This window comes from Bacillus rossius, chromosome 1, assembly GCF_032445375.1.
Source record: "Bacillus rossius redtenbacheri isolate Brsri chromosome 1, Brsri_v3, whole genome shotgun sequence".
Classification (NCBI taxonomy): Eukaryota; Metazoa; Arthropoda; class Insecta; order Phasmatodea; family Bacillidae; genus Bacillus; species Bacillus rossius.
Window position 1 is genome coordinate 190911289 of NC_086330.1, and position 21615 is coordinate 190932903.

The following is a 21615-nucleotide window of genomic DNA, read 5'->3' on the forward strand; positions in this document are numbered from 1 at the left end:
TCTATCTGGAAGCTTAATACAGCAGCTTCTTTTTCAGCATCTTCCAAGATTTTCTTTTTCTTAGCCTCCAAAGCAGAGAGTTCAGCAGCTGCTTTTCTTTTTCTTGTGTCTTGTTCTTCCTTTTCCTGTAATAACTTCTTCTGTTGTTCCGTGTATTCCTTGTATTTTAAATATGCATTACGAGCAGCATGAATAAATCTTTTAGATACGACAAAATTATCCAGACCTCCAGCTGACAAAATACCATCATGAATTGTACGCTGAGCAATCAGTGAAATGTCCAGCTGATTTTCTACCAAGCACTGGTTTGTTTATTGAAAATCCCCTTTCTACTGCTGCGTTGCCATGAGACATAATAAATATCATTTTCAAAAAAGATGCTAAATGCCCTGTATTTTCATTACAGTAAACATTTAAAAGGTCAAACCAAAACTTATCCAGGCGTACTTTGGATCGGACATGGAGTTTCAAATGTTCCTGCACTGCAGTCAATGAACACAATCTTTTGAATTCCTTCGATATTTTGTCACCTTGAATTCCAGAGAGCCAATTATGACTAACAAATATATCTAAGGCACATGACAGCCTCTTGATCGCCAAATCGGGAATAAGGGCTACAGAAGGATCAGCAAATGAAATGCCTCTTGTCAAGCTGAATGTAAGAGGTGAGCGCTTTAAAATCCTTTTCACACATTCCTGCAGGCATTTTAGACAGTCTGCTCTAAAAAATTCCATATCCTTCTGACTTGCATTTTCTGAACGTAATGCAGCTCGTGTCCCAAAACCTAAGTCAATTTTTTTACTTGACCAAAGATTATTTGCAGATAAATCTATTTTGCTCAGGGTAGTATTTGCCATTACGTCTGCTTTGACAAATCTAGTCATAAAATTCTTGATGACTGAAGAAAAGTCGGAAAAGAGGTACGGCGCCATGGGGTCATTTGTTTGATATTCTTTGAGAAGTGGTTCAACTTCAGCAGCAACAGATGAAAAAAAAGCAAGTTTAGGTCCAAGTAACACATCTTTAATAGCACTTTTCACTATAACAAAACTAGCACACGTAGGTTCTGTATTTGACTTTAGACCAGCAACATATTTCCGAAGATTTGGTAAAATTTTCAATGCTCTGTCTGCTACAGGAACGTTGTCTAACCAACGAACTGGACAAAATTTTAGAGGAAACAAGCTGGAACCAGTTATTCTAATGTAGTCTGCACGACGAGTGGGGATGTTATGAAAAAGTTGTAAATAGCACGCAAGAATTTAACAATTTCCCAACCAGTTTCCTTCATTGCGCCTTTGAAGGCACAGTGTAATGAATGTAAGCCACAAGTGCCGATATCCAATATTACCACCTCATCAGTACGACCTTCCTTCAAATCTTGCTTCAAGTCTTTTAAAAACCGCAAATTTACATTGGGGCCATCCATTGACACCTGTATAATTTTGTGTAATGTATTCACGGGCAAAGAGTTTTTAAAAGCACTTAACAGGTCTGCTGCAGTCGAATGGCCGAGAAATGCTGATGTAAGATATCGAGTGCAAGTAATTGAATCATCTTCATTCCAGTAACGGACAGAAATGTCCATTTGCTGTTTCTGGGCAATTTTATTTAAACTTTCATCAAAGCCAACTACAAGATGAGAAGATTTTGATATATCAGCATGCAGTTCCTTTTGAAATTCTGGAGCCAATCCGTGAACTATTGTATAGGATACTTTCGATTTTCCCAACTGCAATTTAGCTGCAATTTTGCTGTCGTGATACATCTTACGATGCATTGCTACACTATTTTCTGCATTCCTTAAGGAATTATGAGCCATAACACAATACAAACACCAAAGTATTTCGGCACGTGTTACAGAATCATTTAATAAGTAATTTGTCAATGATTTTGATTCCTTTCTAGCACTGCCACATGTGCACGTGCAAGAACATGTTGCGGATGGGTTTAGATAAGAATTACCAGCATGCGAGGAAGTATCAGGCAGAGATTTAGAACTGCTGACTGGATCTGTTTGGAACAACGGAGGGGAAGATACTTGAGGTGAGCTGGGTACATCAGAACTAAACAATTTTGAAGATTCAGACAAAGGTGAAGAAGACTCTGAAGCAGAATTATTTTGTGACGCTGCTGATGTAGGCCTAGTTGTTTTACAGTACACTGCTATGGATGAACTCATGTGAAATCCTTGCACTCTTCTGCTGTGTTTCACTCCAGATGCATGACTGGTAAGAGCCTGCTTCCCCATATTACTCAGTTCAATCCTGTGATTGCAAAGTTTGCACCAAGCTGCATATGGGCTGCCATCAATAGCCTGAGCCCATGAGAGGGATGGGTTCTGGTTCCATTCATCCCTGAATGTAGTTTTTCTGAGTTTTGAAGCCATGTTGTGACCTGTTAAAATAAATTAATTTTTCCTTTATCACACTAATCTTTAAAATAATATTCTTGTGAGAAAATTAACCTATTTTTCATTAATTAGCAAATAAACGTTTCAGGCACCACAAACACAGATAAAATCAATGCAAGTACATAGGCCTATCAGCACATATTTTCTATACAAAGTAACCGTCAGCTTCAACTTCAAGCATCTTTTATAAGATAGGCCTAGGCCTAATGTAAACTTATGAACTGAAAATAAATCTGAAAAAATATAGGATATGTTCCAGCAACAATAGCTTGTTTCAGGAAATAGTCACATTTTATCTACAAAATTGCTGTGTGTTCATGTATTTTAAAAAATTTGCATTGTCTGGCCTGGCCTACTTCGAAGCAAGAAAAATGCCTAACTAACGTAAAATTCAAAAAATAAATAATATAGTACGTTACAACATGACTTGTGTTTGACCCGATTTATAAACTCTGCAAGCACGCATGTCCGAATCAAAAAGTTGAACTCTCACCTTCTTAAAATCATGGTTGCTACAGAAATAGAATCTTAGAATTCCCTGAATTTTTCCTGTTTTCCAGAAATTTAAGAGAAAAATTCCCTGACTTTCTTATGAAGTACATACCATAAATATTAACGTGCATATGATTAAATGTAATATAAAAATTTCAACATGAGGTAAAATAAGGTTTTTTTATTGTGTTATTTTGACGGCAGAATTGCGAATGTTTTTTTTTCCTTCGACATGGCTGGTGAGAGCTCTTCGCCCCATATTGCTGAGTTTAATACTTTTGTAGCACAAAGTGCAGTACGCAGAATTTATGTTTTTTAGCAGAGGGTTTGATATGCTGAAACTGTGACTCCTTGAGCCAATTCTCCTTAAAAGTAGTTTTCTTCGACATCTCTAACCTAAAAAAAAAGTACATAATATTTTCAGGTTAGGTTAAAAAATTATTGTTTATGAATTCTTAAAAAAATATTACTACACAAATACAAAAACTATTACAAATTCACACCTAGCAATATAGCGGGCCTACTTAGAGAATTACAATAGCAGCATTACAACATGTTAACTAACGCTTCTGGGGAAAAACATGTTCAGTTATGCATATTTTTTTATACACAATGTAAGTGTCACGCAACAGAACTCACCGATTATAACTGTTGGGAAAAAAGTAATTAAAAAAATAGTTAGAAAAAATGCAAAAACATAACCGCACACAAAACCCACGTGTTTTCGTATCAGCTTGGTATTTTTCAAAATGAGAATTGGTATTGCTTTATCAAAATGCACTTTATTTTCTTATGATCGCATCAAAAACTAACTTCACCTGAAACAACGCCTTAAAATTCACGTAATAAGCTTTTTACTCATCTTATTCCACGTGAAAATAGCCTTCAAAAGATAAACGACGCCATGCCCGTTCTGTAGTTCACTGCATGGAACGGAACAAAACACAAAGTCTCAAGGGCAAATTAAAAAGAATCAAAACACGAACAAATGAAGGCCGGGTTCGCTAGTGAACAAACAAGTGCCTGGATTGGCCAGAAGTTATGGTGGGTGGTTGTAACAGCCTATTGCAACGGACAATCGTAGACCAAGTAAAAAAAAAGTTGCAGTTGCCGTGTGCCTTAAGCAGCAGCCTTTTAGCGGAGTCGTTCGGTAGCGGTACGAGCGCATCAAAACAAAGCTTTGTTTGAATTATAAGCAACTTTAAATTTTCCAGAATTCGTAGAATTTTCCCTGACATTTCCCGGAATTCCCTGACCATTTTAATTTCCCTGACATTTCCCGGTTTTCCCGGTTTTCTAGTCCTGTAGCAACCATGTTAATGTTCCGGTTTATAAACAGTTTATAAACCGGAACGTGAAAAAAGGTGAGTGTTCTACTTTTTGCTTTACTCAGACATGCGTGCTTGCGGAGTTTACAAACCAAGAACATCACGAACCGTTGCCGAGCGAACGAAACAAATTAGGCAACAGTTTGCGACTTGCCCATAGAGCAACTATAGTAGAGTATACATACATTTTGTTTCTTACCTTTGTTTGGCTGATGATATAATAATTCACTTATCCATCAACAAAAACGATAACCAAAATCAACAAGAGTACACAAATGCGCGCCATTTTGGCCAGCCTAACAGGCCGTAATGTGTACAGCCATGTGCCGATTATAATCGATACGTCGATCATTGTGTACGCGGCGAATTGAACAATTGATATCCATATTGTATCGTGCTGCTGCGTGAAGAACAAACACGGCCAAAATTTCCAGACGATTTTTAAAAAATCCCTGACATTTCCCCGACACACGAAATTCCCTGACAATTCCCGGTTTTCCAGGTTTTCCAGGTCGCTGGACACCCTGTGCTACTGTATCAGAACGGAGCTCAGTGTGTTATTATTTACGATGTTGTGGTCAAAGGGTCTGACTGTTCAACTCGGTGGCAAGCTGGGTTAGGTTAAGGGTTTAATTCCCGGCCAGGTCAAAGATTTTTTACATGTGGAAAATTTTATTCCTGGGTCCAAGGCTTGAGTGTTATGTTGTTTCTTTGCATCCACACTCCGGAAGACAGGGGCGAACTTCCCCAGTTTCACTTCGCCTACTCTACCCCAGTCATGCCACTGTCATTTATTTATTCATGGCAATGCCTAGGGTGAATTCAGTCCCTGAGCTGATCTTCCCATAGTCACTACCGGGAGTTTTCCCTGTAGATGCTATGATTGGACAAGTTTTGTTTACTATCCTTCGCTATTATTAAACCTCTTCATTCCATCCCAGCTCAGTTAGTTCTTCAGGCAGTTAACTCATCCTTGCACTGCATCAGGCAGATATTTAGTTAAGTGAGAAATAAGTCATAGTCAGTACCCACATTTAAAGAATATAGGTTTTCAATGTTTAGTTTAACAAGCAGATAAAATACACACAGATTGAATACTAATGATGCCAAGACTATGTATTTAAATTGTAATCATGCCAGAATTTTTGGTACTGAAAAAAATAAAGAGGTGGCTAGCTCCCTTTGCTAGTTTTATGCAGTACATTGACTTAAATAAGCTATGAACTATGAAATCCTTGCATAGTCTCATCTTCCACTCAGTAAAATGTTATAATACTAAAGTTCTTGTGCCATTAATTTTTTCCAGTCTGACCGAATGAAATGCAGGCTAGGTTTGAGTCATTCTGTTTAGCTGTGGATAGGTACGACTGTCAAAAGTTGATTGCAGAAATGTCGAGTTTAGTTAGAATGTTCTTATATTATACTTATGTTAAATACCAAACTTTGGCTAATTGTTAAAAACACAGTGCAAGAAAATGAAGTAGAATTAATGTTATGTTGCAGCCACAAAATCTGGGCTCCATCCATCCTGGGAAGCAAAGAAACGTATTCAAGATCAACAAAAGTTGACTGTTCCCTTCCAAGGCAAAAAAATAAAATTCAGTGATGATGACTAAGTTTAAATTGTACAGAGAGTAAATAAAAACAATTTATTAATATTTTTATAGTTTTAATTGTTTTTCAACAAAATGAAGATGCATTTTTTTTAAAAATCATGGCTGTCTACTTAAAAATTATCAACACAGGTCATACATATATACATTATGTATAGGTCATTTCATCAGTCTTGTTACAAATTACATTACAATGAATGCCCTTGCCTGCTGTAGTGTCTCAACATCAATGGTTTGGATCAGTTGTTCGAACTGAACTGGGCCAACTTGACTTTGCAGTTCTGCCACCTGAAAACCAACCCACATGTAGTACAACATGCTATCACAAATATTAAGCCAATTCACCAAAATCCAATTGAAATGGCAGCAGTGCCACTATAAAAAGTGTGTTACACTAGGTAAGGATTATTTTTAAGCAGTAACGTGTTGGTTCCAGTTCTCAGCAGTATTACCAGCACCGAGAACTGTAAATATAATCCCAATACCACTGAAAGCCTTACAGCCAAACTTTTCCTTGGCGATAATATAATTGACACAGTTGCTGGGAATATAATTGCAGGCCACCCACACCCACACTTAACTTTCTTTTAAGTACAGTGTCACAAATGGAAGTAAAAGTTCATAAAGCAGGGTGTCTCCCTGTCACAGTCGTCACAATATTGAACTCATGGTCTCTTTTTTTTTTCATTAGAGAGAGAAATATTTTTCAATCAAAAACGGTGTGTACTTATCAGCAACTCATAGCTATTTATCAAACATTACAGCTCCATTTTATATTAAAAATTCAATTTTGAAGTGAAAACTTCTTTAGCTGCATTGAGGGATTTTTGGTTGGGGCAAAACTTATGGGTTCGTGTCACCGACATGCTAGTGACGTGTTGCGCTAGACTGGCGAATCACAGCGGCCTGTGTACATGTATACGCATATATACACTGTTACATTGTATATACTCAACTGTATCATGTGCGTGTTGGACTCTTTTTTGGATGGGTAAAATCTTGTAGTTCGCATCACCGACATGCTGTAGTAGCAGTAAGTGAAGTTAATTTTACCACGTGAATACATGACCTAGGTCTGACATCACTGGTAAAGTCATAGCTAGGTAATGAATTTTTACGTAATTTTTACATACCACTGACATCTGTTGTGACTAAAAAATGATGTAAGGATAAATGATATGCTGACATTGTACTAATATAATACCATCATCATTTTCTTACATACATTTGACGTAGAAATGATGTCATATTACACTAGACACCTGCGAGTACTCGAAATTCGAGTTTCGAGTCGAGTTTTTTAGTAATACTCGAACTCGAGCTCGTGGTTTTCAACAACTCGAAATTCGAGCGAGCTTTTCTTGCACTCTACCTATAGAAAAAAAAACTCTCATTATATCGGAATAAAAGTCTTACAACACTATTATCCTTTACTTTATAATGTAACATGATCGACCGTATACATGAACACATCATTTTTACGTACCCGGGATTTACGAATTTCCGTGATTAATTTTTTTTACTTCTATAATTTTCCGCATAGCATTAATGTATCACTTTCCTGCTTTATGCGGAAGTATTTCCCGCTTTATGCGGAAACATTTCCCGCATTTTACTGTAAAAAGCGTTTAAATTGTCCGGGGTCTCATCATTTACGCCATTAAATGTGTGATATAAAGTCCCGTTTAAAAATTTTATGAAAGTTCCTGCCAGTAATGGCGCACGTAAATATAAATATGAAGAAAAGACAAATGAACAACAACTTACGAAGAAATATGGATGATGTACCATAACTGCAGTACAATTCCAATAGTTATCTTAAGATAATTACCATAAAAAGAACTAAAGATTCTTTGTAGATACCATAACTACTGCATAAGCATGATAGTTACCACATTTGCACTATAGTTGCCGTAATAACCGAGAAGTGTATTTACCGTGATGGTAATGTATTTATTTAGGACATATTAAAATTAAAGAACATTATTGAAAAAAAAAGGATGTTAAATCTTGATATGTACGGTTGGCACATGTTGCTAAGAAATAATGTGATCTGAAAGAATGCAGTACTACTACGAAAAGTGAAAAGGGTACTCGTGGATTTTTAGGTTATGGCAGTCTCTCTTTCGTTTTTCAGTAATATCGGCCGAAAATTAACAAGAGTATTGGAAGTTGGCAGAAATGCCGATTCAACTAAATATTGGCAAAATCGGCTTCTTCAGTACAGCTCTACATTTGATGACATGAGTAAACATATTTCAGACTACAGGACATTGAAAAAGACTTTAATTTCCATGTAGGTTTATTGTGCGTAAGTTTTTTTTGCAAGTGTAAATTGAATTAAGTAAAATGCTTCTATTTTTATTACTTTAAATTGATTAAACTTAATGACAAGTTACAGATATTTGTCACTAATTTTGAGGTTAAACAATTTGGTAAATATGTAGAGTAACGGTATATGCGAAAAAAAATGCTAAAAATCTATGCTCTTTCACTTCCTCTTTTCAAATCAACCGGCGGAGATAAGAAATTCCAAATACTTTAGGAGATATAGAATTTTTTAATTTTGCAATACAACACCTGTACAACCATTAGACCGACGCCATTTTTGTTATTTTGCCGTATGTTCGTGAATGCTTAATAAATAAAATGGTCGATTAGGTCAGGTCAGTTACATTATTAATACTTTCAAACTAAGCGGACATAAAAAATGTGAATTAATTTCAATGGTTCTTTAGTTTTAAAGTATTTATAATGTAACTGACCTGACCTAACAAACCCGGACAAATGATGAACATTAACAACTCACGTAAAATATTTTTGTTACTTATTACTTGCGCAACAATATCCAAATAAAAAATAAGACTTTAAAATTAGAAACGTTAAAAACCCACCTAAGTTGGAGGCGGGTACATTTCCTTTGCCATTAGAAGGAAATGATGTAGTCGTTCACCTACGTCGCGATACCTCCGACGGAACATTAATAAATAAATAAATAATCACGTATTGGTTCATTTGAATACTGGCCAATCACGGAACTGTCACGTGACAAAATTGTCCAATAAGAAACATAATAGATACTCGTAAACCAGAAACAATGGTGATCGCCGCATGAATACCCAGGTATTGTGATGAAAATTAAAAAATTCGATATTCCTAAAGTATTTGGAATTTCTTATCTCCGCCGGTTGATTTGAAAAGAGGAAGTGAAAGAGCATAGAATAAAAGTATTTTCGGAATTTTAGCATTTTTTTTCCGCATATACCGCGACTCTACATATTTACCAACAATTTTACTAAAGCATTCCAGCCACACAGGTTGCCAGCGAGAAATGCTTCTCATCTGCTGTAAACACCATCTCCAATCGTAGAGCTAATTTAACTCCTGAACGTGCAGAACAAATTATTTTTCTGCATGATAGATTGAAGAACAGAATTTAATACTCTATGACAATCTCTCTCAGAATTTTTGTGCTGAAAAGTGGAAATGTTGAAACAATGTGAATGTACTTTTCAAACAACATGATTTTTGGTGCTCAGTTAGTTGAAGCTCAGTAAGGACTCCAGAAAAATTGACAAGGATGAAATTATTCCAAAGATATGTTACATTAACACAAACATATACGTACTTGTAAACTGTGGTTATGTTAGTTGGATGATATCAGTTGCTAATGAACCAATGGAAACAGGTTAGATTCAATGGAAAACATGTTTTTTTTCCTAGCAGTGCAAATCATAAAAGCACTCTGTAAATAGTTACCCAAAATTAATAAGCCCACTTCATTTTAATACTTTATTCAAACATTATACCTACTAAGTTTAAGGTAAAAATAATTTCCCAAAAGTGTAACTGTATCACAAAAGCTCAAGCTTCGAGAACTTTCAAGTAAGCTCGCTCGAGCTTGGCTCAAAGTAAAATTCTTAGGCTTGCAGACCTCTAATGTAGGTCTATCTATTTAGTAGGCTAACAATGATAATGGTTTCTTTTTTTATTTCCATATTTTTCTCAAAAGTTCTCACATTTTATTACTCCATCACAGTAAATTTATGTGCAATAAACTTTAAAAAAAAACTCGAACTCGAACTCGACTCGATACTCGCGAGTATTTTAGCAAACTCGCTCGAGCTCGACTCGAAGTGAAAATCTTCTGCTCGCAGAAGCCTATATTACACATTTAAAAACAAAGTTTTTTTCACTTCCATTGACAGTCCCCATGACTGGCTATTTTTTTCTTTCAACTTCTCAGAGAAAACTAACCTACTTAAATAAAAACAAATACTGTAATGAAAGAATGTAAATATCAAACGTGTTTCATCATGCAAGTCTCTCGTTCTGTGTGGCATTATGGGTAGTGACTACATGGTGGTGCGACATGTGAAGACAGCTGTGCGGTTAACAGTAATATTTTTGTATGCAGTAGAAGCAAAATAAGAAAATTATTGAAGAATTCACATTTTCTGCGTAACAAGTTACAGATAAGATGTAGCAGTGTTCTAAGGACGTGTCTACGAAACCACGTAATATGAAAATACACATAACCGTGTATCCGTCTAAGTTTGTGTGTGGAAATTTAATTGTTGAAAAATCTGTGGTAGACGTCTTCAGCACACCTACAGCTGGTATTTTTCAATGTTTTATCAGCATTAAAAATGCCAGGGAAGTGTAATTTTCCAGACCTTTGGTTGGAAGAGGAGGAATGGTAATTGTGGCTCAGAGGTGGTAAGGATTCGTTTTCGGCGTTTTGTACGCTGCGCAAAAAATATGTGGATGTTTCTCACTCAAGAATGAATGCAATTAAATGCCATGAAAAAATTAAAACATGGAGGGTTTCTTAAGGCTGGGCTTCAACCATATTCAGTCCGGCCGTGGGATAGACATTTACATGCAAAACAAATTCTCACGTGATTTCAACAATTTTTGTGATAACAGCATCAAACAAAAACCATGTTGTAAATTTTGAAGACCTTAACAGCACTATAGCTTCAAAGGTTAAATTTTTTTATTTCAAGATGGTGATATAATGTGATATAATATTCAAAGTATCATAGATTTCAGGTTATTCATTTAATTGCTTAAACAGCTATACTGCTGCCTTGACGGAGATGAATTCTTTAAAAAAGTCAACGGCGCTGATACTCTATCTATAAAAACAGACACAGCAGCGTTATTTGTAATGGAAACATTGAGGACGCGAGGCTCTAGCACACAGTTCTACAGCAAGTATTTAGTTTATTATTGATAGTAAATAAAAAAAATTAACAAGTAGGAAGGTAATGTTACAACTAGAAAAATAGGTCAACTTACAACGATAATAATTTTAATTATTTTTGTTATTAATTATTATTGTCATTTATGAAACTTTTTTTTATCCCAGGCAGCTGTTAAAGTAATTATAGTTGTGCCCTTTTTCTTTCTGTGTTATTAATACCAATGCAGTATTTTCTTAAAATTTTGCTGCTGATCGCTACTGATATAGTTTAAACAACATACAAGAACTACTATATTATGTTAAGGAAAAACACTTTTATCACAGAAGTAATATAGTCTCACATTGAAGTAATTTTTATTTTAATGTTCCTTTTTATTTTATATAATATTTAATGGTTGATGTATAATATTAATTGGTTGGTTTGGTTTTCTTAGCTCTGATGTAACCAAAATGGTAAGCTATGTATATTATTATTATTATTTATTAACGTAGTAAAATTTTATGAAAAACCTTAGAAATCCTGGAATTTTATTATGCCAAAGGGGTGGTCACCCTGAACCCTATTCCCGGGAACCATGCTTTAGTGGCCCAACAATAGGGTTTTACTGTTTACGATAGTTTTTACAGATTTTGAAGAAATGCTGAGTTACCCCCGTTTCCCAGAAGGAACTTTATTTTCTTGTTAAAAGATACTCTAATTTAAACTAAGTTTCAAGACCTTCGTAGAGTCAAGATTTTATGTGGTTTTATATCTAAACCAATTTTCATTATAAACAATTTTAAGATTTAATTGTCATCTTTTATTATCATGAATATTGCATGTGTGTCACTAGTTCTGGAATAAATATAGAAAAATGACTCAAATTTGTCACAATCACATTTAGTCAAACAATAATCTGTTCTATTGTAGCTACTGTACCTACGTAATAATAATTACTGGATCACATTAAAACTTTTTCAGATAGTGTATTATTTTATTATTTTTTTTAAAACATGTCATAGAGCCAAAAAAACAGCAGTGATAAAGGCATGTCTGACCTGTCTTTGAAAGTAGTTTCGCAAGACAGTAGTGTACACAGGATCTGTAGCTGACAGCAGCTTGCGTCGATGATCGTGCTCAGTTTCGTAGTCCACATTATCTTCACTTGCAGAGCTCAAATGATTATTCGAGAACATTAAAGAACTGTAAACAGAAACAATAACATACACTATGCTCATAAGCTACTCCACTGTAGAAATTAGATTAATAATAGCATTTCACAGATACTTTAGTATTCATACAAATCAAGCCTCAATCCAAGCGACAGTATATTTCATCGTAGTGGAGTAAGCTGTATGTAAGTGAAAAACTTGTTCGTGACTGGCGAAAACAAAAAGACAATTTGAATAACACGTGACGATAGCGGCGACTAAGATGACGTTGACGTCCCGGCAAATGAATCTGATGCATCAGAATCTAGTTCAGACAATGAATAGATAAACTTGGTTAGTGTTCAGACTGAATGTGTTTTATAAATGTATTTTGTTTATTGATTTTTTCGCAATGTTGTTTTTATACTATATTTTTATTTTGCCAAACTTCTTGTAACCAAAAGTTGTTTTGTTTATTTTGCGCGTATTGTAAATAAATATTACGTATAGGTACCATGTACCTAAATAATAACTTCTTTAATTTAGCATTTTCAAGCGATTTACAAAAAAATTTTACTTAAATTTTTTTTTTTTAAATTTTTCTTTATATAATGGTCGCACCTCACTTTTTTTCCATAAAATTTGGTAAAATTTCTGCGACGATTATGCGAGTAAATACGGTATTTAACATTTTGCTCTGTTCTGTTCAGTAGTACAGTAACACCCTTTTTAGAAAATCCCATTAAAGAAAATTTTCTGCATAATATGTTTAAAAATTTAGCCCTAGGTCCTTAAAATAAAATAAAGACAATTATTCTCTTGATAAATCGAAATTTCTAAGTACCTTGATAACCTCTGAACAGAAATTTACTGTATTTGAAACTGAATAAATAATATTAAAACATGGGTAAATGTGCAAGTAAAATTGAGGGGGAACGTGTCAGCTGCTCGTGTAACTCCGCAGCTGTCTGGTGTCAGTTACGCGTCAAAGGCAAGGCGCCGCACTGTTCTTCTGTTGCTGTGGTGCTTCCCTTTCCATTAGGCAACCCCGCTGAACACGTTCCCATGTCGGGCACCTCCCTCGAGAATGCCCTTGTGTGCACGCAGAAAGAGAACACTGTAGGCGACTTCCCGTTCCTTTGACCAGTGAGTTACCCTCCTCATTTCCGCTGTCACATCAATGTCCTTCCTCCTTCGGTTTCTTCACACGATTCGGGCAGTCATGTTGGATGTGCCCTCTTTCTCGACATGTGTAACATCGTGGACGACCTCTTCTCTGTCGGACCAGTAGACTCTACTCCTGTTCGATCGTTGTTTTACAGCGTTGTACTTCTCTCTTGGGCTTCCTACCACGATTCGGACACTCGCGCCGGATGTGTCCTAGTTCTTTGCAGACGAAACACCGCTGTCTTCCCCTTGTTTTCCGAAACTGCAATCCATTCAACAGCTTCCTCAGTGTTCCAAGTATAATCTCTTCGTTAGTATCTGAGCGGCTATTCGTTTGGTGAAGGTTCTATGATGGCCCGTCTCGCTCTGATACTCATGTTTCTTGAGGCAATGCAGGCACCTTCGATTTCCAGAGCGTAAACAAGAGCATTGCGAATGTTTTTGTGGCGGGCCACACAAACAGTTTGCTGAACCTCTGCATATCTGAGTCCGTCTATAAAAACACTAGTGGCAGCTGCTGGCGGAACTCTGCTGGTGCCTCTGGGTAGGCGAAGTACACGAGTCGCCCGATGTCGGCTTCTAACTCTTGGAGGGTTTCTGAGGATCTCTGTTGACGTGTCTTCAGGGCTGTTCTGTACACCTCGCCCATGTGTCGGTCGCCATTCCTCAACTCAAGGGCCTCTACTAATACCCCATATTCTTTCTGGTCTGTAACTGGTATGGTCTGCAGCAGCTCTAGTGGAGATCCTCGACTGCTCCTTTTCGTAGCCGATGCAGCTTCCTTGATCATCCGACGGCACTCTTCAGTTACAGCTGCTACTTGCTGTTCGGTGGTCTGCTTGAGCTGAGCTAGCTGTTGTGCCATTCACTGTTCTGTGGTGTGCTCAAGTTGGGCCAGCTGTTGCGCCACTAACTAGTTCTTCATGTTCTGCTATATGTTGCTCTTGTTCTGCAAGATGCTGCTCCAAACACTGCACTTTGCCTTCCAAATGGATGCTGGTTTCATCGATCTTCTTTTTCATTTCTTCTTGTGCGGCAACTATTTCATTTCACATCTCTTCTTGGTTTTTCTTGATGTCCTCTATCTCTGTCTTCATAGCATTTTTCATCTCCTCTTGGCAGTTATCAATTTTATTCTTCATCTCGTCCAGTCCATTTTCTCCTCGTTACTCTTCATTTCTTCCCTGTTACTCTTAATTTTATTCTTCATTTCGTCTCTCATTTCTGACTGGAATGCCATTAAATTCTTTTGCTCGTCGGTAGCCATCTTTCTTGTCCACATATACTATAAGCCTAACACTAATGTCTTATGACGACAATGTAATTTCCTCTACGAGCTAACCAAAACCCCTACTAAACACTAACACTAATCTCCAAACTACTACACTGAAAACTAAATACAGTTCCTAACACTTGTTGCAATCTCGAAAATCTAATAAAATTTAAATGCACTATAAACTAATTTTAAATTATTTAAATTAAGGCAATCCCACTTTTGACACCAAAAATGTTACGATTTACCGCGGGTTCGTAAAGGATACCCCAATTAATAGATTTTACTACACACTACACAGTTTTATTGATGGCCGCAACTTATGTCAATAACAATCTTATAAAATTTCCAAATAATCAATTGCACTTAAAAATGTTGCTTCACCAGTCACTCGTTTCTTACAGTCCACACACATCGTTGGGCTGAACCTCTGGCGCAACTCTCGCCGCAGCGCCCCTCGTGGATCTCAGCCGCATGACTGCGCCGCTGCACTCCGCCGCCACCGACACACTTGCTTTCGCCGAGGATCCGCTCGCCGCCTTGCTCGGAACTTCGCTCGGGACTCCACCGCGCCCACGACACTTTCGCCCGGAACTGAACTCTCTGTCCTAGAACCTTCGTCCAAGGACTTCGCCACTCTGCTGCACCCGCGGCACTATCGCCCCGGAAACTCCGCTGCGGAAAAGCTCCCGCCTGAACTCTCACTGAACTCCTACTCCCTCTCTCGAGGCCGCTGTCCTTTTTTTATCTATCAGCCGCAATTTCCAGAACTCACAAGGGCGGCTGGGGCGAGTCGCGTCATTCCGCGCCAACATGACAGCAGAAATCTCTCGAAACACGTGTCGGCGGCTCGCGTAACTCCGCAGCTGTCAGGTTTCGGATGTCAAACTAACAGCGCCGTGCGGGGAGCTGAGGGTTGGAGGGAGGGGAAGCGGCCACCCATGTGCGCACTGCACATCTCATGTTACGGCGGCATGTGATGCAGCCCAGCTAGCTCTGCACCTGCACATGACGTGGCCTTGCTCGCAAAAAGGACGTCGGCCTCAGCAGGAGAGTTCAAAAAGAGAGAGTTCAGGCGGGAGCTTTCCTGCGGCGGAGCTTCCGGGGTGATAGTGCCGCGGGTGCGGCGGTGTGGCGAAGTCCTTGGACGAAGGTTCCAGGGCAGAGAGTGAGTGAGTTCAGTGGAGTTGGGAGTTTTCCCGTGGCGGACTTTCCAGGCAATAGAGCGGCGAAGTCCCTGGACGAATATTCCAGGGCGAAGAGTTCAGTTTCGGGTTATATTGTTGTGGGCGCGGCGGAGTTCCGTGCGAAGTTCCGAGCGAGGCGTCTAGTGGGATCTCGGTGAAGGCAAGTGCGTCGGTGGCGCCGGAGTGCGGCGACGGAGTCCCGCGGCTTAAATCCATGAGGGGCGCTGCGGCGAGAGTTGCGGCCCAGTGAGGTGTGTGGATTGTTATAAACGAGTGACTGGTGAAGCAACATTATTAAGTGCAATTGATTATTTGGCAATTTTATAAGAATAATTGTGACATAAGAAGTGGTCATCAATAAAACTGTTTGTTGATAAAATCTTTAATTGGGGTATCCTTTACGAACCCCGCTGTAAACCGTAACCTTTTGGTGTCAGAAGTGGGATAGCCCTAATTAATAGATTTAGGATTCAGTTACTTTATTAGAATAAAAGTTATGAATATAATATTAGTTTACGAGAATATAGTTAGTGTTTAGAATTTTAGTGAATTTGGATTTTCCTAGAGTTGGTTTGAGTTTACTGTAGTCAGTGATAGTTTTGAATGTAATAGAATTATTGTTAATTTAATTAGAAGGTTCGGCTAGGTCATTTAAAATTAAGAACAGTATTAAAAAAAATAATTATTTAGGTTGTTTAATAAGTAAATGCTTTATAGAGAGATGGCTACTGAAGAGTTTACTGACGGGCAATACAAGGAGATAAGGGTTGCCCTGGAAGAAATAAGAGCCATTTGGAAGAACTATAACAAAGAAATGTCAGCCAGTATGAACAAATATACAGAAGAAATGGTAACCAAAATCCAGAACTTTACGGAAGAAATGAAGAGTGGAAGGAAGGAGAGTAAGAACCACCATGAAGAAAAGAAGAGCCAGTCGAATAATAGACAAGAGAAAATGAAGAAGGGTCAGGATGAAATGAAGCATGACCAAACAGAAATGAAGAATGAAATGAAGACCGAAGTGAAGATAAGCATAGAAGAGAAGAATAGCCAAGAGAAGAACAGCGAAGAGAAGACCTGCAGAGAGGAGACCTGCAGAGAGGAGACCAGCCGAGAGGAAAACAGTCAAGAGAACAGTGAAGAGAACAGCGAAGAGAACAGCGAAGAACACAGCAAAGAGGACATTAGCCAAGGAGGAGAACAGCCAGGACATGAAGATGAAAGAAGAGCTGAAGAGAAGAACAGAAGTAGTGAAGATGAGTTACAAAGTAAGGAATATTGAACAAGAAGAAATGAAGATAAACCAAAGAGAGAGGGGAAAATGCCAAGAAGAGCTGAAGAAAAGCCGAGAAGAGATGTACATGAGTCATGAAGAGATAGAGAAGTGCAAAGAAGAAATGAAGAAAGACCAAGAAGAGACGCAGGAAGACCAAGAAGAGGATAAGAAAGACCAAGAACAGGTTAAGAAAGACCAAGAACAGGGGAAGAAAGACTGAGAAGAGAAAAAGAGAACACAAGGAGTCATGAAGAGGGTACAAGGAGAAACTAAGTGCAGTCCAGGCGAGACTCAGAAGAACCAAGAGGGCACGAGTAACCAAGAAGAGACGAAGAAGAGCCGGGGTCGGCCCGTCTCGGGCAGCTGGCTGAACGACATGGAGCATCTGCGACGCAGAAGTGTCGCCGGGTGACAAGAGAAGCTACATCTACTGCGAGAGAGGGTTATCTGGTGAGACTGTACAGCCTGCGATGGAGGAAAGGCATGAGGCCTAAACTTTGAGTAGCATGGGGACCTCCAGGATCCAGGAGGAGATGCATTACCTGTTCGGAACGAACAGGTTTAAGAGGGGGGGGGGGGGGGGGCAATGTTACGAACCTGAGCAAGGCCACGTCATACGCAGGTGCAGAGCTAGCTGGGCTGCATCACATGCCGCTATAACATGAGATGTGCAGTGCGCACCTGGGTTGCAGCTTCCCCTCCCTCCAACCCTCAGCTCCCCGTGCGGCGCTGTTAGTTTGGCATCCGAAACCTGACAGCTGCGGAGTTACGCGAGCCACCGACACGTGTTTTGAGAGATTTCTGCCGTTGTATCATCGCGGAATGACGCGACTGGCCCCAGCCGCGCTCGTGAGTTCCAGAAATTGTGGCTGATATATAAAAAGCGGACGTCAGCCTCAGCAGGAGAGTTCAGAGAGAGAGAGAGAGAGTTCAGGCGGGAGCTTTCCCGCGGCGGAGCGGAGCTTACGGGGCGATAGTGCCGCGGGTGCGGCAGAGTGGCAAAGTCCTCGGACGAAGGTTCCAGGGCAGTGAGTGAGTTCAGTGGAGTCAAGAGTATGAAATGAATTTTTATCATTAAAAAGGATGAATCTTTTAACAAGTAACACTAAATAAAGTAAAGGATACATGCCCACAAACTAGTCAGAAGTGCAGAAATGCAGAAATACAACATTCAGTATAATCAAATACAAATCTAAACCCCCTATTACTTTAATGCTTAAATAACAAAAAAACCAATTAGTGAATGGGGCCAATGGTGGTTGAGCACGAGATAGTTTGCCTCCTAGCAAGAAGATTTTGGTTTGTTTCTTTGCAGGACTTAAACAGAATTCTGCATTTGTGGGAAACATGGCAGACATTCTCGTGGTCAGTGAGTTTTCAAGGGGTTTCCTGTTTTAGTAGTTTATATTTATTTTAAAGTGCGAAATACTTTGAAGTAAAGTGCTCTGTAGTTGAATTTTACTGTATTTTTTAATTCTATTTGCTGTATACATATTTCATTTGTGACTTACTCATATAAACTTCCTTCTTCATCAATCTTCATCACGTCATTTAGTGCTTCGGTGACACAGAGAACAATGCCGCAGAACCTCTCCAGAACTGCACTGGAAAAACAGTGAACTACCACAATTAATGCTAAATGAATCAATTCACATTTTTAACAATTTAAAAAAAAATTAATATTTTCAAATAATTACACCAATGCCACACTTAGCTCGTCTTTAGAGTGCGTGGATTCATTTAGCCCGATGAGAATTTTACTGCCCCAATCTTGAATAGCACGTCTGTTAATTTCAGTAAGCACAAAATCTCGTAAGGAAGAAAAAAAAAATTTTAAAATGACGCCAAGAAGTCTGTTTCAAATTCTTTAAACAACAGATGTGCCGTGGGATACAGTTAGCCAAACAAGGGGGGAAGAAATGCGCGGACAAGTCTGTCTATGCTATTGGCTGCTATACAAACATAAGCTATGGATAGTTAAATTGCGGCTATGGAGTGTAAAGGATCAAATGTTTTTACGTCCGCGCGCGTATGCCGCCGTGCCGTACCGTTGTCACCTGACCACAAACCGGGCCGTGAACTCAGTCTAGCCAGTGGCAGGGAATTCACTCAAACAAAAGCATTGTCTGCCCATTTAGCTGCTGGTAACTGTACGTGCTTGATCACTCATAATGCATCATGTTTAAGTATTTGAGACAAAACTAGAAGTATTACAGCACGCAGATTGTCATGAAGGCCACGCTTATGTTGGTCACACTTTAGTTTCAAGCAAGTCAACTGTGCGCACAATCGTAAGAAATAAAGACTCTTACCAAAAGTTTATATAAGTCTGATGCTGTTGGTTGTACTAGCGGAAATATATTTTACATTCAATACCAGAACAGCAATTAACAGATGATTCACATGGAAAAGGTTGTTAAATGAATGTTGCAATGAAAAAAATTATCATTGGCCTTACAGATTAGTGTGAACCAGGTGGTAATACGCGAATAAGCACTTTAATATTTGAAAAATTAAAATGTAATTATTCGGACAGTAATATCGGTTTCACTGTCAGTAAAGGATGGTTTGGAAAGGTATGCGACGTGAGTTGAAGGTCACGCCCGGGCGGGCAAGTCAGCCAGCCGACTGACGATAAAGTACATACATAACCACGTATCTCCCGTTACACGGTGTCGTATTTGTCATACAAAGTGCGATGGTAGGCATTTAAAGATAAATGGTGTGACACACATATAGTTGAGTGTTATTAAACACATTTATATTACGTAAAGTATATTGTCCTACCAATTTTGGAACACATTAAATAAATTAGCCTTGCTATTTATGGAAACTAATTCTTCAGAATACAATATTTCGAATAATACGAGCATTTTTAGGATAAAATAAGTTGTGCTAAGTGAAGGATAGGTGTATTAAAATATCTGTAGAGCTTTTGTTGAAAAAAATTTAAGTTTTTTCAAACCAAGTTCTAAAGCTGTTCTAATAATTATGCTCGCTGAAAATTAAACTTATTGAAATATAGCACAAAAAAAAAAATGAAAGTAATTAGCATTTCTCCACTGCCTCTTGTTAACGTAATTTGTAGTTTGAATACCTTTCAGCATTCTACATGGATTTCTTAAGTATTCAATTATTTTAAATACATTTTCAATTTATAAACCTGTGCAAAGATTGGAAATTTGAAATGAATATTTGTTTGTGTTCAGTGTTCTGAAGCTGTTGGCACTATTGGATTTAGGTTGAGTCATTGTTATACAATACACTCATGTACATTCCAGGTTCGCTATAATTAATAAGCCAGATATGACCACCCAGAGACTGGGCTGGTGAATCACCGCATTTTCCCTCACGACTTTTTTTCTTCCTTGCTGCTTGGCAGTACTATTCCAGTTTCCCTCGCCTCTCTGCACGTTCAGGTGTGTAATTTCTTCACTCCTCCAGGATCACGGGCACGTTTCCTCGTCTCGGTGATCCTTGCCCCCTTCAGCACGTCCGAAGCACGGGGGCGAGTCAGGTAGTGGCAGGGCTCTGCAACTTTGGTCACGCGCTCGTATCCCTTTCCGACCTGCTAGGGCATGCCAGGCATTGCGTGTCCAGCCGAGTCTGTGCCACGCTTGGAGTCCCCCAAGCCTCTCCACCCCCTTCTGGGAAGGCCATAGGGTCCATGCCCGCAACTGTAGAAAAGCCTCTGTGTGCCTTCTGTAGGAGTTGGAAGAAACTATAATAAGGCCCCTGGCAATTCCTGATTTTGCATTAATGGAACGTCATCTCTCGGGATGTCTATCATTCTTATACCCCTCTTTTCCTACAGGCCATCTTATGGACTCCCTTTCTCCGTCCTCTGCCTACTTCAGCTCTGGACGCCATCTACCCACACTTCTGACAACTATAGGTTTGATGCTCTGTTAGTTAATAAATTGCCGCACCACACCACTTTCCAGGCTGTGGCCACTTCTTCCCCCACTTTCGGCCTTAGCATCCTCCATTTTTTTTGGACTCGAAGTGCCCTCTTTAACTATGTGAGCAACCACCCCCCTACAGAATGTATCTTTAGGCATGCGAACTCAGGCACATCTCTTTCTCTCCCCTGCTCCTAAGTTCTCTCCGCGGCAGCAAACATTTTGTCAGAAGACTGTCATCTCGCCGTGTGGTCATGTGCGAGGAGCGTGGCTACCCCCCCCTATTTTCTGTCACATTTTGTTATCCAGCATGGACTGTATTAGCTTCTTATTCTACTACAAGTTTGTCATATGTGGTTGCGGATATTTCCTGACACCCACCATGGCTTAACATTTCTGCACTACCCACTGCGTTTGGTAAATGAGTTTTCCTGTTATTTTCAGACTTTATCAGTTTCTAATTCACAGTTCTCAGTCTTAATTTCCATTTCTTTAACTCACTATGCAGCATTTTTTTTGCGTAGTGTGGGTTCAACTTCACCCGCACTTTCGGCCAACTCTGGTTCTAGTGTACTCCGGACCCACTTCTGATGGGGCTGCCAAGCTTTTTTCCATCCTGACGC

The 21615-nt window shown here is 38.9% G+C and overlaps 2 protein-coding genes across 15 annotated transcripts in view; one reads left to right on the forward strand and one right to left on the reverse strand.

The window, feature by feature from the left end:
• Positions 1-5892, forward strand: part of LOC134527168 (serum response factor-binding protein 1-like) — a 127790-nt gene extending 121898 nt beyond the window's left edge. For 4 of the 7 annotated variants that reach the window (XM_063359566.1, XM_063359564.1, XM_063359565.1 and 1 more), the window contains one exon: positions 5738-5892. In XM_063359566.1, coding sequence (XP_063215636.1) covers positions 5738-5850 — 113 coding nt within the window. In that variant the 3' untranslated portion in view covers positions 5851-5892. Of the gene's footprint in view, positions 1-1909; positions 3877-5737 lie in introns of those variants that run through there. The other 3 variants (XR_010074111.1, XR_010074112.1, XM_063359567.1) reach the window with 2 other exon arrangements.
• The window catches only part of LOC134527172 (importin-11-like), a 251035-nt gene continuing 235310 nt past the window's right edge, over positions 5891-21615 (reverse strand). For 2 of the 8 annotated variants that reach the window (XM_063359578.1, XM_063359576.1), the window contains exon 6: positions 5896-6135. In XM_063359578.1, coding sequence (XP_063215648.1) covers positions 6031-6135 — 105 coding nt within the window. In that variant the 3' untranslated portion in view covers positions 5896-6030. Of the gene's footprint in view, positions 6136-12094; positions 12240-18601; positions 18711-21615 lie in introns of all 8 variants that reach the window. The other 6 variants (XR_010074114.1, XR_010074115.1, XR_010074116.1 and 3 more) reach the window with 6 other exon arrangements.